This window comes from Mugil cephalus, chromosome 20, assembly GCF_022458985.1.
Source record: "Mugil cephalus isolate CIBA_MC_2020 chromosome 20, CIBA_Mcephalus_1.1, whole genome shotgun sequence".
NCBI classification, from domain to species: Eukaryota; Metazoa; Chordata; class Actinopteri; order Mugiliformes; family Mugilidae; genus Mugil; species Mugil cephalus.
Genome location: NC_061789.1, coordinates 3,693,741 through 3,711,928, shown reverse-complemented (window position 1 = coordinate 3,711,928; position 18,188 = coordinate 3,693,741). Strand labels below are relative to the sequence as shown.

The 18,188-nt window shown below is 37.4% G+C and overlaps 1 protein-coding gene across 1 annotated transcript; it reads left to right on the top strand.

Annotated features, from left to right (window-relative positions):
- The first annotated feature begins 3,550 nt into the window (after positions 1–3,550).
- On the top strand, positions 3,551–16,725 carry LOC124997302 (interferon-induced very large GTPase 1-like). The gene is made up of 13 exons (XM_047570911.1): positions 3,551–3,597; positions 4,785–4,863; positions 4,942–5,009; positions 5,355–5,451; positions 5,620–5,648; positions 6,585–6,693; positions 7,893–7,921; positions 8,024–8,132; positions 9,156–9,190; positions 9,549–9,657; positions 10,089–10,120; positions 10,212–10,320; positions 10,761–16,725. Exons 2-13 carry the CDS (start codon positions 4,785–4,787, stop codon positions 15,551–15,553), a joined length of 5,598 nt encoding a protein of 1,865 aa, XP_047426867.1. The 5' UTR covers positions 3,551–3,597; the 3' UTR covers positions 15,554–16,725.
- The last annotated feature ends 1,463 nt before the right edge of the window (positions 16,726–18,188 follow it).

Sequence of the window (18,188 nt, the reverse complement as noted above, 5' to 3'; positions counted from 1 at the left end):
CAAACGTGAAAAGTAATATTTATGTTACATGCTTACAGAAATATAAAAGTCTGACACCAAACCAAAACACAAGAAACACAATGAGGCCATTATCTAAGAACAATAAAAAAGAAACAAGCAGAAAAAGCAGAGGCATGTGGAATGTTGCTGTTGTTCATTCCCTCCGGAGATGAGTCACATTCACTGGGAACGTGGCTCGTCTGCATTAGCAAGGAAGATCAGCTACAGCCACAATGAGGGTTCATACAAAACTGATATCTGATTAGCAGACCAGTTGGACTAGAGAAAATAGACTGGCTAGGACATAGTTAACCAATCCACCAATAAAACATCTAAAAGCAACATTAACTAACTCTGATTAATTGAAAAGAAGTATATTTTACAAACTTCCAGTGACATAAAATTTAGTCAGAACCTGAATAAAAATAGAGACATTAAATGTGTGAACAGAGATTTTTAAATCCTGAATCCCGTTTCTCTTCATGATAAACATTTTCCAATTTTTTTATCTGTAAATTACTCAAGTCACATGTATATGGATTATTATAAGTATTATAATAAATATTGGTTATTAGTAAAGGAGAGAGGGAGAATACAGTATATTGTGATAAAAAGAAGACATTAAAAGCAAAAATCAAACACAGAAGTCTATGGACAAAAAATGTGTGACATTGTTTGAAAAACTCACCATTTGCTGTGTTTCTGAACCTGTCTGTTGTGTAGAAATGGCTCCTTCTATATATAGAGAGAGATCAGGTGATTATGTCTACCTCACACAAACACCTCCCATGTACCTTCAACAGTTGTGATGTGATTTGATAACTCTTAGTGGGTGTGAACTTGAAAATCAGTGATGAAAAGAAGGAAGTGAAAGTTTCCTTGTGAGTCTTTGTGACTTGAATAAAACACTGACTAGATTTAATGATGAGGTCCTGGTTGCATCTCCTAAGCATTTCCGTGCACATACAACAATGAACACCTGAAAAGTCACAGCTTCTTGGTTCCAAAGATATTCCCAGTATCCACCAGGAGATTCACTGTGTATTCAACACGAACAGAGAAGCACAGACTTTAAACTGCACTCTGCCCATAAGCACTGTGATCAAAATATGAAATGGCGGCATTAAGTTTCATCTTCATTGTCTCAGTTCCCAATTATTCTAATTTGAGGAGAGCTCACATTGAATTAGATTAGACTGAGAATGTAGTTTCTATCACTCCAGGAACAAGAAAGAGGAACAGGAAAATTGTTCAAGTACCTACATTTCAGTATTGCATGAAGTCAGACCAACCCTTTTACAATATAAAGGCTAACACTGATACAAGTGATCATGCGTTACATGAACATTACACGAACATTCCACAAGAGTGGAGTCATCAGTGACAGTTAACTTCAATTACTGCTTCATTGTTCTCATTATGTACTGCTACTTTTAACTTTAGTTTCCCTTCTTTTACGTGACCAGCTAACAGGGAATCGCTGATCCAATGCACATCCTCTGCTAGCTGAAGAGGCACTCACTTAAATCTCTTTTAGAGATTTATGTATTAATCCTAGACCTAAGAAAAGTTTAATTTATATGAAAGCTCTTGCATCCAGACTACAAAACACAAAACTAATTAGTTTTGTTGTGGAGTATCATCCATCTGCTCCGTACTCTGTGTGATCTGGAGAATCGGAGAAAGGCTGGTACTCCAGGACACACACCATGCAGTAATCGCCTGTTTTTTCCCCCCCTGCCAAGCTACAGTTTTCCCACTCCCGCCCAGTAGGTGACAGCAATGCACCTTTAAGCAGTAGCAGCAACATGTTAAAACAAAGCAGTAAAGAAGCGACTGTACGGAAAAGGGTCGGGCTGAGAAGGTGAAGGAAAAAAATGTGACAGAAAGTGAAGTCTTTAAATGTTGCAAACTAACACACTTGTTCAGGCAATTCAGGGTAATGTTAGTGACATGCAAGAAGAGGTGAGTGTTGAGGCCAGGATTCACGGGAGTCAGACAGCTGTGCTCAACACTCTAAAAAGTAAGTGTTATTTTTATGTGCAACTAAGCTACTGTGAACCTCTAGTCTAAGTCTTATTTCACCTGCGTTTACAGTAACTTGGCCATAGAACATTAGCCAAAATGATTTTATTGACTTTTTATCATTTGATCAGATTAACCAAGGGGTTAGGTTGCTTTAGCCTTCTTATTACATAGCCTAAATCTTCTGAAAGCAGTCCAGCATACTGAATGTTCTACTACGTGTTCCTCTTCACTGTGAATGCCACTGCCAGGCCCCCCATCACAACATCACAACACCACCACTGTCACCTGCCGTGGAAAACATGTCTGTAATTTTGGTACGTTTGGCAGCTTTTGCGTGAAGAGCAAGATTATTTTTTCCCTGCAGTATCTCTGCACCTCCTTTGCACTTTCCCTCCATTTCAGATCTGGGACTGTCGGCCCAAATAGCATGATGGCCTACCGGGAAAATGCCCTCTATGCCAGATGGCTAGTCTGTCCCTGGTCCTGGGTATTTGAGTCTTGCTCCACATGACTGAACTGCTCAGAACATGAACCCAGCAGGTTCACCTCCACTCATACATGTGACGCCGTGACCCACCAAAGAACTCTTCTCAGGCAGCACGAACTGACAGAAAACCAACTTACAGAGAATGGTCCGAAAAAGAGAAAATATCCAGTGAGCAGCAGTTGTTGATGTGAGAGGTCAGAGGAGAATGGGCAGACTGGTTGGAGATGATAGGGAGGCAACAGTAACTCAAATAACCACTGGTTCCAACCAAGGAATGTAGAATACCATCTCTGAACGCACAACACGTCCAACCTTGAAGAAGATGGGCTACAGCAGCAGAAGACCACACCGGGGGCCACTCCTGTCAGCTAAGAACAGGAAACTGAGACTACAGTTCACACAGGCTCAACAACACTGGACAATAGAAGATTGGAAAACGTTAGCGGTTACATTCAGATGTCAGGGTCAGAATTTACTGTAAACAACATGAAAGCATGGATCCATCTTGCCTTGTATCAACGGTTAAGGCTGGTGGTTTCCTCATGCCTTTCCTTTCTCTGTGAATCAAAGATAAACTGTATGAACGAGTCATTCAAGTTTGTTTCTCTGAAGCCATTCCTGTTTACAGCCAAAATACATTCCTGGGACAGGCGAGACTTAAAGTACACTAAATTATTAAAATGTAGTACAGTATGCAAATTCTCATACAATACTAATGACACTGTACACAAGTTAACCATCACTGATGATGACACCTGTATAATGTTTATCAGTTATCTCACTATCAGTGTTGGACTTTGTCAAAATAAAAAAACTGGCTTGTTAAAAAACTAATTTAAAGGTAGAAGAGAAACACCATAATCATCAGTCAGTGCTGACTGTTGGATGTCACCAAGATCTGATCTACGAGTAATGTGCATGCAGAGTTTCACAGCTCCTTAGACCTATCACGTCACTCCAGATCTGTCAAAGATAAATGGGAGGTGTTTGTTCAGGCTGACATAATAAGATATTGATCTCTCTATATATAAGGTAGGACGCTTCAACACAGAACAGCCAGAGTGGAAGAAACACAACAAAAGGTGAGTTTTTCCAACAATATTAGTGTTTTTGTGCACAGACTTAAATCTGAATATGTGTTTGACATTTCCTGTTTAAGTCATGGTTTCTCTGACTTGTGTTGGACACACACACACACACACACACACGCGTATTTAACCTTATTTACTTTTATATAAAAAAAAAAAAAAAATTGTTGTCAGATTCAGATTTGGTTACAGTTACGTCCATTTTTATTTTGGTATTTACATGACCTGGCTCAAGTTGCCACAACAACAGGATGACACACCATCGAACAATACTTGCCGAATTAAGAATCAACATGATGCACATAAGTGAAGACTATATGTGTAAATGCTGTAGAGTGTGGGAGACGGTAACCTTAATAAACACACCCAAACAGGAATGTGAAAAGCCTGGGAAGGAGAGCAGAGAGAGACTAGTTTAACAGGTAGGACCGAGGTACTCTTGACACGTCTCCCATAAATACCCATTCCCAAAGATGACACTAGGGGTCATCACAGACTTTTTGTCACAGTAGGAAAAGTACAGATGTACGGTTCCAACAAGTGTTCCAGTCAGAAATGACAGTGATTGCATTCATAAACCAGGACCTCCCTTCAGTGGAATGAGGAAATCTTTCTTTTTTCCTTCTAAAATCTTATGCTGCCTTGTATTTGGTTAACCGTTAACCAATCATCTTTCTCTATAGTCATCGCCCAGCCCACCTCATCATCAAATAATTTATTATGAACCCTAACTGTGAATTTTGCTGATCTTCATTCCTCATGTCTGGTTGTTTGTTTTCACTTTCATTCATTGATATTTGCCTCAGCATTATTTCTGCGTTTTGTATCAGTGTTATGTTTTTCTGCTTTATCTTGTCGGATTTTTGTATTTTTATTCTTTTCCTCCATGTTATTTTCATTAACCACTGTACCTTTGCACAAATAAGTCAGTTTATTTATAGTAACATATAACCTATATACAAATAAACATATAACCTTCATTGTTTTATACCACACCCTTTGACATATATATGCTTTAAATTGCATCCTTGACTTTGACACCGCGACATTGTGAATTAAATGGAAAAAGAAAATGTTCAAACTTCAATAACGTCTTTTACAGTATGTTATATGCAGTGCCTTTAGTCATTTGTTATTGAATTGTCTATGACTGACGTTTGTTGCAATTTTGTGAATTAAAGATGAAAGATAGAAGAAATGATGAGATGGAAGAGAACAATGACAACACAGCTGATGGAGGCGAAGGAGAATCTAAAACTGGTAAGAAAAGTAAACTAAAATAAAAAATAAAAAGGTCATAAAATAAGGAAAGTGGGCTGACCAATAATTGTTTTGTAGGTTGTTCATTTATATTCTGCTGTACCTCAAGATACTCTCCAGTCAATTGCGATGAAGTCATCAGCAAGGTATTTCTTTTTTGAGCTATATTAGTCACATTACTTCTCAAGAATTTTACCAAAGTTTAACTCAAGTTTTAAGTTACTTTTTTTTTTTATGAGAGTTTATTCTATAACATGCATTCGTCAGCACATCTTCCTGCTTTAATACAGTCCTCCTTGCATTTGCTAGGGAAAACTGTTTAGTAATTAAATCTTATTTATCCTTTGTAACTGAAGGGATTATGCATGTGGGTTGCTGTCTGTTCACAAATGTGCTCTCTCAGGAACATGAGAACATGATTTCTAACAATTTGACAAAAAATGTCAACTTGGACTCAAACAATCAAAAGCAATTAAAATCTCTTTTCTTAGTTTGATTGTCATGAAGATCAGCATGCAGAAAAGACTGATAAAGCCACAGGAGGGGGAACTGAAACTAAAGCTGCATCAACTGACAGCAAAGAAAAAAGTATTTTTTTTTTTTATCAGAATTTTTTTTAGAACATTTCATAGATTTACTTTCCAAGTTCCATTATTAAACAACACTTTTGTAACGTTGAATAGAATGTTTTGTAAATTCAGACAGATTTTACATCATGGGTTTGTTCAATCTACTTTTTCTTACATCATCCTGCAGTAGAAGAGGTACAGAATGCACCTAAAAAGGTAAGATTGTTTTTTATCTCCTTCAGCCATTTCTTTTTACAGGAAATGGCATTTCTTAAAATATTAAAGTATTTACAGTTCTGTGCAAATTTTAGGCAGGTGTGGAAAATGCTGTAAATTAAGAATGCTTTCCAAAATATAAATATTCATTGTTTATTTTTGATCAGTTTACGAAATGTAAAGTGAGTAAACGAAAGAAAAGTCATAGTCACATCAATATCTTCATGGAAATTCATGGAATAGTTGCAGCCAAAAATCCATCCTCTGACATGGAAACAAGGCAGAGAGACTCAACAATGCACGTTGGTTTTTTGCACGCAGTCAGAAAAATGGCACCAGGTGATCTGGACTGATGAGTCAACACATGAAATATTTGGCTGTAGCAGAAGGCAGTTTGTTCACTGAAGGTCTGGAGAGCAAAATATGAATGAGTGGCAACAGTGAAGCATGGTGGAGGCTCCTTGAAAGTTTAGGGCTGCATTTCTATAATGGAGTTGGGCATTTGGTCAGGATTAATGGTCCTCAATGGTGAGAAATACAGGCAGATACTTATCCATCATCAATACCATCAGGAGGGAGGATGATTGGCCCCAAATTTATTCTGCAGCAGGACAAAGACCCCAAAAATACAACCAGTGTCATTAAGAACTATCTTCAGAGGAAAGAAGAACAGGAAGTCCTGTAAGTGATGGCATGACCCCCACAGAGCCCCGATCTCAACATCATAGAGTAAATCTGGGATTACATGAAAAGACAGAAGGATTTGAGGAGGCCTACATCCACAGAAGATCTGTGGTTAGTTCTCCAAGATATTTGGAACAACCTACCAGCAGAGCTCCTTTAAAAACTGTGTGCAAGTAGAACAACTGATGCTGTCTGAAAGGCAAAGGGTGGTCACATCAAATATTGATTTGATTTATTATTATTATTTTTCAGTTCAATACATTGAAAGAACCTGGTGGAGCTGAACACTCAGAGAAGACTGATGGCATCACAAATGGAGAATCTGAAATCAAGTCTTCATCATCTGAAACCAAGGAGAATGGTAACATTTTATCAAATAATTCATTTATTTAAGAAAAACATTACATTTTATTAGCTAACGCATCAAATGACCATATGGTCAAAGTAGTAAGGAGAGAGCTACAAGAGAGAGAAGCTAAACAGAAAGGCATCTTTTATGCCCTCTGGATAGCCCAACCCACATGGGCAGGCAGAATTACGACCCTCCCACTCTACCCCTTAACCACTCCCCGTACCTGCAACTAGGGATGCACCGATACAATATTTGTATCGATACCGATATCGACAATTCTAGATCGGGTATCGTGACAATGAGCCTATCCATATTGGTAATGGATGTTTAATTCCCATTTGCACTAAACTATATTTAGAGCTGATTGCTATTCATTTTGAGAGTCTACCAACCAAGCTAGTGAAGCTATTTTTGCTTCTCAATTTCTGCTCCTTTATTTATTATTTAATATTTATTTTGTTTTACATTGGATTTTGAATCCCTAATTGCACTGACTGAACCAGTTACACTTGTTATGTATTTGTGGTTAAGATTGTTTTACTGGTGCACAATTATTAAATAAATAAGTAATTCAGTACATTTATATCTGTTTACTTGTTTGTTTGTTTTTTTTTTTAAAAAAATTGGAAAGAAATGTCAAGACTGATGTTGCCTTGCACAAAAGAATGATCCCAGTCTTTTCCACACAGTTAAACTTAGGGTTTGTTACCATAAGATCCGCGCTGTTTTTCTGTATCGGTATCAGCCGATACTAAACCTCAGATATCGGTATTGTGGTGAAAAAGGCGGATCGGTGCATCCCTACCTGCAACAGACAGCAGAGGTAAACAGGTAGGCAGATTGGGAGGGATCGTCACACACACCAGAGCATATATTTTGACACTTTACAGGAAATAAATATGTTTTTATATCATTGAAAAATGACTACACTACAACTACATGTGAGGCCATGTCACATTTCTCTCTTAGACGTGCACAAAATGAACTTTTGTTATACCTCATTGTATGACTTGAAATCTGTACACTTCATCCTGCAACTGTTCAATGTCTGACAGTCCCACCATCACAACTAAACTAAAACTCAAACTAATGAATAAAAATATAAATCTATAATAACACTGAGTAGCATGCTCTGTAAATTCAGATAGTTTGAAAATCATGACTTTGTTAAATGTCCTTTTTCTTACATCACCTACATGCTGTGGTAGAAGAGCTGGAGGAAGAGCCTGACATCAAGGTAAAGATAAAATTATTATTATCATTTTTATCTCATTCAGTGATCACAATTACAGAAAACAACATTTCTTAAAATAATAAAATATCTACATGTTTTTCTCAGTTCAGTGAATTGAATGAACCTGGTGGAGCTGAATGCTCGGAGAAGACTGATGACAGCACAAAGGGAAAATCTGAAATCAAGTCTTTATCATCTGAAACTGAGGAAACAAGTAACATTTTATCTAATAATTCAATTATTAAGGAAATAATCTTAATTATAGTGGCTAACATATCAGAGCATTACAGGAAATTAATCTTTTTTTTTTTTTTCAATGACAAATCTGAGGCCATGTCACATTTCTCTCTTGCACAAAAAAAAAAAAAAAGAACATTTGTTGTATCCCATTGTAGAGCTGAAATCGGTAGGCATCATACTGCAACTTTTCAATGTCTTATTGTCCTGCCAAGCCAACTTTTCTTGCAAAGGTTGGGATTTAAACTCAAGACCTCTTCTTCTAACCAAGGACACTAACAGCTCCACCATCAGTGCAGCAGCTGCAGTCAAGATATTTTCTTTGGAATTGATTAAGGTATTTTTAGTGCTGAATTGGAGCGTGGGTGTGACTTTGTCACCAATTACAGTCTAAACTAAAAATAGGAAAATGCAAAGTCTATACATTTTTTTTATTACATTTGCAGCGCCCCCTGTAGGTCAATTTGAATACTTAATATTAAACTGTTAAACTGAAACTGTTTAGGAGAAGAACTTGCATAGTACTACTTTAGATAAGCTTGGTCCAACTCTGACACACAATAGTTTTGGTGCTGATTGGAACTAAGGTTTAGGAGAAGACAAAAATGTGTGTCAGAAAAATTGGTGGACATTTATTCCCCAGGTACTTTTGATGTAGAGAACTTTGAGGTGGACTTGCATTAATTAAAGTATAAAGTATAGAGTGCATTTGATTTACAGGGTGAGGGGCATGTCCTTTCCTAAAATACCTTAATTACTGCCACCATCTGGTAGATTTGGGCAATATTCCTTCTGAATCACTTGAAAATCATTTTCAATTACTGTCCACTTTCATGACTATTAACTACATTTTTAATATTTTACACAATAAAAACTAAAGTGAAATGTTCTAGTAACTGAAAGAATATTATTTAAATATTTACATATCTATATATATTGATGTTTAGTTTTGAAAACATGACTCTGTTCAATCTCCTTTTCTTACATCATCCTGCTGTAGAAGAGATGCAGAAAACACCTGAGATCAAGGGAAAGGTAAGACTGTTTTTATCTTCCTTAGTGATCATATTTACAGGAAATGACATTTGTTTTCTAAAAGTATCCATATTTTAAATCCAGATCACAATATTTTGGCCTTCCACCTAAACAGTTCCAGCCTTCAAAGCTAAAAATGACCACTGTGCATGTTTTTTTAACTTTATTTTTATTGTTCATGTTTTTTAAATTGGTCCAATACCCTGAGTTTCTGATCTTGGATGTTTGACTTCATCTATCTTTTCTTGGTCTTTTGATTCCAAACACTGTAACCATGTGAAATAATGGTTAGATATGAAATTACTTTTCATTTTGAATATTAATTTTATATCAACATATAAAATAACTTTTTTCTCAGCTTGATGTATCAAGTGAACCTGGTGGAGCAGAACACTCAGAGAACACTGATGACAGCACAGAAAGAGAATTTGAAATCAAGTCTTCATCATCTGAACCCAAGGAGAAAGGTAACATTTTAATGACGAACTTAAGTGATAAACAGAGAAAATAATGAACCATTAAATGCTCAAGCAAATTTAAATAGAAATAAGTCTTTTTTCCCAGGATTTATTAGAAATATATATACATATATACACTAAAACAAATTTAAAGAATATAAAAAGAAAGTCAAAGTATTTGTTAAGAAGCACAATGTTTTCCTCCATACTAGGACTATCCAACTGCTTTTTTTTTTTTTTTGTTTCTCTGCATCATGTGAAACATGCACCATAGAGAAATCCTAATGTTTGAGTATGGCTACAAAAGTTAAAAGTGTACTGATAAAAAAAAAAAAAAAAAAAAATACAATTCTATAATAACGCTGAGTAGGATGCTGTGTAAATTTAGACAGTTTGAAAATCATGAATCATTAATCTCCTTTTCTTACATCATCCTGTAGTAGAAGAGCTGGAGGAAGCACCTGACATCAAGGTAAAGATAAAATTGTTTTTATCTTGGCCTGTTTATTCCAGTCGATCTAACCATGTAAAATAAAATTGAATTAAAATTATCTTTTTCTCAGTTAAGTGAATTGAATGAACCTGGTGGACCTGAACACTCAAATAAGACTGATGACAGAACAAATGGAGAATCTGAAATCAAGTCTTCATCATCTGAAACCGAGGAGAATGGTAACATTTTATCAAATTCATTTATTAAAGAAAAACATTACATTTTCTTAGCTAACGCAACAAATTACCATATGGTCAATATACAGATATGTACAGTACTACTCAAAGGTCTGCATTCATGTTGTCATTCAAAGGTTTCAATCATTATTATTGCTATTTTCTGATATTGTAAAATGAAAAATATAGTTACTATGAAATACCAAATACTAAATTAAAATATTACTCTTACTTCTTTTTTGTTTTACTTACTCTTATTCTTGCCACAATGTAGACTGCAGCAGTACTTATTCCCAGCTACCCCATATTGGTATTTAATAGTTTCATGATTACTGCATTGTTCTACAATGAATAAGGGGGAGGGACTTAACTGTTCACTGCTACTCTCCATGTTTTAGATGTGTATTCATGTGATAATCCAGAATATAATTTTTGTTATGCAGAAGAGAACAACAGCAAGAAACACAGGCAAACAGAAACCGAAACACTGCTCAGAAGACTTCACCTTCAAGACCAACAGGAGTTGTCAGCAGCAGACTTTCTCAAAACAGGTCCACTAGTTCAAATGACTAGAGATATACTGGAAGCAGATGTAGCTCAGAATTTCCTTCAGAGGTTAATGATGTTAGACTACAGCGCCAGATATATTCATTTAAGTCAAGATGGTACTGATGTGAAAGATTCACAGGCTGTTGAAATGGATGACAATGACTTAGATGCTCTCTTTAGCACCACTGTAGACGTGGGCCAATCAAAACAAACCAACGTGCATCCAATGGATGTTCAAATGGCAGTATTTCACTGCTCAGACAGTTTCCTTAAGCAGAACATGATTACAAAGTTATCACAGTGTCAGTACGCCTTGCCTTTCCTTGTTCCTAACCCAGAGACCGCAACAATAGAATGTCCTCTGTGGACATTTAGACAAATAATCAAAACATGGAAGACAACTCAAGTCAAAGATAATTCAAAACTTGTCACCATGAAGAGTATGCCCATCTGCAACGCTGAGACACACATGGTGTCATTTTTCCGCCTGGGTTCATTATCTGAGTCGAAATCACAGCTCATGAACTCTTTGATCAACGACCGTCACAACACCTTCTTCCACAGAAACTGTCCAGGCAGCACCAAATCTCGTCATCTGATGGACGGTGTGGTAGAGATTGCCTGGTACTGCCCTGCAGGAAAACCCAATGATCCCTTCACTGACTGCACTGCCTTCTGTAATCTTCATGGTGATGCTCTGATGATTGAAAAACAAACTAAAATACTGACTGAAACTTCTTCAGTCAATGTAGTTCTTGTACCAACTTTAAAAAAAAGCCACAGAAGTGCAACAACTATCTCAGATCTTTACAAGTCTCAGAAGCCTCTCATTATTCTCATTGCTGACAATGATTGTGATGCAGTTCAGGTGAAACCAGGAAAGTACAAAATGGGTCTGAAAGACAGAAGTCAGTCAGATGTTTCAAAAACCCTAAAAGGAATTATTGGAAAGATTTTGTCTCGACTACAAACCTCCTTCCGGCTCAAATCTATGGCCAATGTCTCTGGAATCAGAGTGGATGAAGATGACCCAGTGTGTCGAAAAGGAGAAAAGGCAGCAATGGAAATATTTAATTTGATTCAGGGGATGGATATTTCAAAGATCAAAGATAGATTTCTCCCCTGTCAAGGCCAACTGTGGCACCAGTGGTCGAGAGTAAAAAAAGAACTGTATCATCTGAAAGGAAATGTGGAGAAGGAAAAAAGTCAGAAAAATCAGCAGCTGATGAAAATCAGAGAAGATCAATGCTCTGTTTCCTGTAGTGAACTGACGAAGTCATTCACTGAAAGCCTCATTTCTTTGTCATCCCAGGAGAAAGAGTACTTCCTGAAATGGACTCAGATCTTAATAGATGCCCTCTGCACAGACGACCTGTCTTCAATTCTCCAAAGCTATGATGAAAAATGGTCTGAGGTCCTGGTTCTGAAGAAGAAACACCCCAAATCTCCACTGTTAGCAGGTAAACAAGATGAGCTTGAAACAATATCAAAAAAACTGCAGTCAGCAACTTTTGGTTTGGAGCATATGTTTAGAGAAATGGGACAGATCTATGAAGCTCATCAAGCTCTGAAGAAACCACCAAACAGTGGACAGACCAACTGGTCCAAATACCCCAAACTGGCTGCAGATCTGATGATATCAGGACACCCTATGGAGCTGATGGATGGAGATGCAGGTCATGTGCCTTTAACGTGGATATCTAGTGTTTTAGAAGAAGTCATCAAGAATCTGGGCGACCAGAGAGTTTTTGTGCTGTCGGTTCTCGGCGTACAAAGCAGTGGAAAATCAACAATGCTGAATGCCATGTTTGGATTGCAGTTTGCAGTTAGTGCTGGTAGGTGCACCAAGGGTGCTTTCATGCAGTTGGTCAAAGTGTCAGAGGAAATACAGAAAGATTTCAGGTTTGACTATGTTCTTGTAGTGGACACTGAAGGACTACGTGCTCTTGAATTGGCAGGTAACGCCACTCTTCACCATGATGATGCACTGGCCACATTTGTTGTTGGCCTGGGAAACATGACACTGATCAACATCTTTGGTGAGAATCCAGCTGAGATGCAAGATGTCCTGCAGATTGTTGTCCAGGCTTTCATGAGGATGAAGAAAGTTAAGCTTTCTCTGAGTTGTGTGTTTGTTCACCAGAATGTTACAGACATTGGAGCTGCAGAGAAAAACATGGATGGAAAGAGACGCCTGCAAGAAAAACTGGACCAGATGGCTCAGCTCGCTGCCAAAGAGGAGGTGTGTGATGCTGAGTGCTTCAGTGACGTCATTGCATTTGATGTGCAAGAAGATGTAAAATACTTTGCCCAGCTATGGGAAGGAAGTCCACCAATGGCTCCCCCAAATCCTGGTTACAGTGAGAGTGTCCAAGAACTGAAGAGGATGATCCTCACTAAGGCTTCACAGTCTGCTGGAATCACTCTCTCACATTTCAAAAGCAAAATTCAAGACCTGTGGAATGCCCTGATGAATGAACAGTTTGTTTTCAGCTTCAAAAACACGCTTGAAATTGCAGCGTACGGAAAGCTTGAGGTCCAATATGGGAACTGGACTTGGGCCCTTAGGAGCAGCATGCTGACCATTGAAAACCAACTTTACACCAAGATTGAAAATGCAAAACTTGATAATGTTGGCCTCACTTACCTTTTTAATGAAATGAGCAAAACATATGAAAAAATCAAGAAAGACATGATGTTGTACTTTGAGGACAACAGAGACAAAGACATGTTGGTTCAGTGGCGAGGCCGATTTGAAAACAAAATCAAGGAGTTTCATGAGGAACAGGTGACAGAAGTGAAAAGGAAACTGGATGACGTTATCCAGCAAAAGAAAGCTTGTAAAAAGCTTGATGATATGAAGCCAGAGTTTGAGAACAAACTGCTACAAAAGAGCAAAGAGCTTGCTCAACAGTTAAAAGACAAGGCAAAGGATGAAGAGGAGCTTCAAAAGCAGTTCACCTCTGTTTGGACCAACTGTGTCAGTGAATTAACTGAAGATATAAAACCCATTAAAGACATAAACCTGGAAGAAGACAAAATTTCCATCTTTCAAGAGCTGGGGATTGAACAGCATCTCATAGATGAATCCAACAGCAGTGGAAGATACAAAAATGTATCAAAAGCTGGGAATTACTGTGCTTATATAACCTATAAGAAGTACCAAGAACACTGTAATGAAATCCAACAATCTGAGGGAGGTAAGAAAGAAACCAACACACACAAAATCAAACAAGGGCTCAAAGCTGTAGTGGACTACGCTCGACAAAAAGTTGTAGGAACACAACAGAATATTCTTCCTCATGAAGAACAGGAAATGATCAGAACCTTTATTAACAACATTGACCAACAGTCCTTTGATGCAATTAAGACCAAGCCTGTAGCAACAAGAGGCTACAGCCCAACTTACCTACAAGAAGTGGCCAAAAATGTTCAAGAAAAAGTGACAGAATTTGAATCAGAGAGGAACTATTCATTCAAGAAGGAGTTTACAGTTGATGTCTTGTTGTATGTTTTTGAAAGGTTGGGGAGTTGGCTTTCAAATTCTCACCAAACATTTAAAAAGAACAATGACGCACTCACTTACCTGAACAACAATAAACCACAATATTACAATGTTTTCAGAAGCTTCTGCAAAGGAAACTCATCTGCTGTCGTGTTTGGAGAAATGATCTATGAAAAACTGAAGGTTTCCACCGTTGAGACTGTCTGTACCAAGACCGCCATTGATCTCGCTGGAGAGATGAGGTGCTCTTTCCCAGCATTCAATGGGAACAGGTTGGACTTGGAGAAACATGTGCTGAAATCACTTGCACTGAAAGAAGATTTTGATGATTTCATCAATTACATCCAACATCCAAGGAGGAAAGTAGAGGCTTTTATAAAAGAAGAAGTCAAGAAATACGTCTCCAGAGAACACAAAGGTAAAGCTCAGAATATACTGAAGAAAAACATTGATAACATCAGTCAGCTTGTGAGACAAGCTTTATTTGAAGCAACAACAAAAGTCAAAACCCAGGGAGGAGGAACAGAGATGTGGGTGAAGGAATTTTCCTCTTTCCTCAAGGATGAGCTGCCACTTGATACCATTTGTTGTAAAAACTTCAGTGACATAAACAACTTTGACTTTCTTAAAGAAGAGATAGAGAAAGGTCTGGTTAACATCATTGAGGAGATGAAGCACCTCTCCCTGGATAAGATGAAGGAATTCAGACTAAGACCTGATCACATCCTCATTGATCAGCTGTGTAAGTGCTGCTGGGTGAAGTGTCCATTCTGTGGAGCTGTTTGCACCAACACCCTGGAAGACCACAGTCCTGATGACCACAGTGTCCCTTTTCACCGGTCTGGTGCAATCAAAGGTTGGCACTACAGACACACAGACATAATGAGTGTTGATGTCTGCACAACAAAAGTTGCAAGTGATGTGAGATTTTACCCTGATGAAACTGAAAACGCCATTCCTTTCAAACAGTACCGAAAAGCTGGACCAAGGTTTGCTAACTGGAGAATCACCCCAGATGAGTCAAAGCTGAAATACTGGACATGGTTTGTGTGTCGATTTCAAAAAGACCTGGAAGACTACTATGGTTATAAATTTGAGGGCGATGGTGAAATTCCCAGCGAGTGGAAAACACACACAAAAGAAGAAGCAATTCAGAGTCTGGATGAAATGTTCAAACAATGAGTGAAACTACACAATTACAACTCTACTGAAAGTCCTAACAATTATTTTCCTGTGATTTTTCACAAAGTAAAATCTTCTAAAATGATGAGCAAATACTAAATGTGGACATTCAACAAATCATCAAATGCTGTAGGTTATCAGATTAGGCTCCAGAAACCTGTTTGGCATAAAAAAAAAAAAAATAAAAAAAAAAACTTATCAGGAATGTACACAGAAATATACAATGCCAACATCAAACCATTGTGTCATTAACAAAGCTGTGCAGGTAGAATTTACGGAAATAAAAAATACATTGTTCTTATTCATATTGATTAATACACAGGACGAGATGGTACAATCCCTTGTGCCACAAGATAAGATCAGTAAATTTATTAAATGTCAGGACATTATATTTGATTAATTCAAAATATTTGGATTTATTTCTTCTGTCTAGACATCACTGCCAGAATCAAAATTTGATTGAATGTAAGGTACTTTTAATTTTTAATATGTTTTATTAAGTTTTTTTAAGAAAATCAAATCCACCTATATTTTGGTGTATTGAGGTGGGAAGTTTTTCTTTAGTATTAAGCATTAACCTTGTTTTACACATTTTCGTTTTTATACATAATCTTGCAAACAATCTAAATAATCTAAATGCAAACAATGAAAGTTAATATTTGTAGAAAACATATTCCAGTGACAACACAAATTTTCTAATTTTAATGAAACAATATAACTAATTCATATCTTCTAAAACACCTGGTTTATTGGTGTTCTTGACAATGTCTCAGGGTTAAAGATGATTTAGCAACTTTAAATGATTGACCATTTTTTCCCCTAAGGATTCATTCATTCAGTGATTTGTCTTCTCACCTTCTTTCTGTAGACCACAGTGTCTTTATGTCATTTACTGATTTTCAGATTGAAGTGACATTTTATAGAATCAGAATCAAATCAGAATCAGAGGAATACCGCTCAGGTCTCCGACCAGTCGACCGCATGAGCAGTGACCCGGAACCGGAAGTAATCAGTAAAAATATAACTGTGTTCTATCATAATTTTCTCTATTTTTTTAATATGCTTTGTAATGAAATGTATTCATTCATGCCATTAATAATAATCATTACAACTGTGCATGCTATAAATGGTGATAATGAGTTACAATAAAATGAACACTTCCTAACCGCTGACAAAGGTTCTTTGTATTTCTGAAAAAATCATGGTCACAAACAAGTTCTAGACTCATCTTCCAGAATACTGAGACTGAGTATAGAATTTGATCTTTAATTCAGCTCAATGACTCTAAGAATCCTAAAACATACTTCCCTCACATCTTTTAAGGTATCAATTGGTGAATATATAAAAAAACTCTTAAGCTCTTCCAAAATACTAGTGCAGTTTGAAAAAAAAAAAATACTCAAATCAATGCTTCTCTTTGAAACAGTAAACAGTCCTTGCAATGGCTCAATGTTTGGCCAACTAAAATCATGGGCGCTATGTTTGTACCTCGGAGGGAAGATACTACAGCAGGCGTACTCAAATACAAATCTTAACGGGCCACAAAGAAATTTTCAATTAGTCAAAGGTCCATTTATTGAGGTCGGCCAAGCCACATGCCATACTACTGCATAATATTCAAAACAAAATGTCCTTTTTGTCAGGAATTATGTAGAGGTGAGGACCCAAATGCAGGACAAAAGATGAGACAGGGAATCTGGGGAAAAAGGGTATTTAGTGGAAATTAACAGGAACAAAAAGTGCTGCAGAAGGCAAAAAGCAAAACTAGAACATGAACATGACTTGGGGACAAAAAAAAATGGCATGAAAGAATTATGGACAACATCAGGGAAATAACATCAACGTCGCAACAGGGAACAAAGGGAAGGCAGGGCTATAAATACTCACAGGGCTGAGGGACAGGTGAGACAGATCAGGGAAATCACACGGGGAGAAACCAATGAGCAATCATGGACACATGAGGAAACACGACAGACAGAAAATCAAGAAACTTAACAAAATAAAACAGGAACCTCAAAACATGAAACAGACAGACAGGAAATCGTGACACTTTTCACTCAAAACAACAAAAATACAACAAAAATAAAATGCAATTTCCATTTCGACATAAATTCAAATAAATACTTCAATAAAACAAAGTAAGACTCCTGCCATGAATCCAGAAAATATATATGAGAAGGGAGGTTAAAGAACTTGAAAAATAAATAAATAAAATAAACACAAAGAGCCAAACAAAGTACAGGTTCACCTTTTTACCATTTATTTTTGCACAGTTACTTATCAGATTTGACATTATTGATTCAAATTTGGGGCGGCAGTGGTTACCGCTGATGCCTCCCAGCGAGAATGGTTCGAGTCCAGCTCGGGCTTTTCTGGGTGGAGTTTGCATGTTCTCCCTATGTCCACATGGGATTTCCTCCCACCTCCAAAGACATGCTCGTTAGGCTGATTGATGACTAACCCTAACCCTCACTCTAAATTGACCCTAGGTGTGAGTGTGAGTGGTTGTTTGTCTCTGTGTTGACCCTGCAATAGGCTGGCGACCTGTCCAGGGTGGCCCGATGCCAGCTGGGATAGGCTCCAGCAACCCCTGTGACCCTAGTGAGGATTAAGCGGTATGGAAGATGAGAACTAC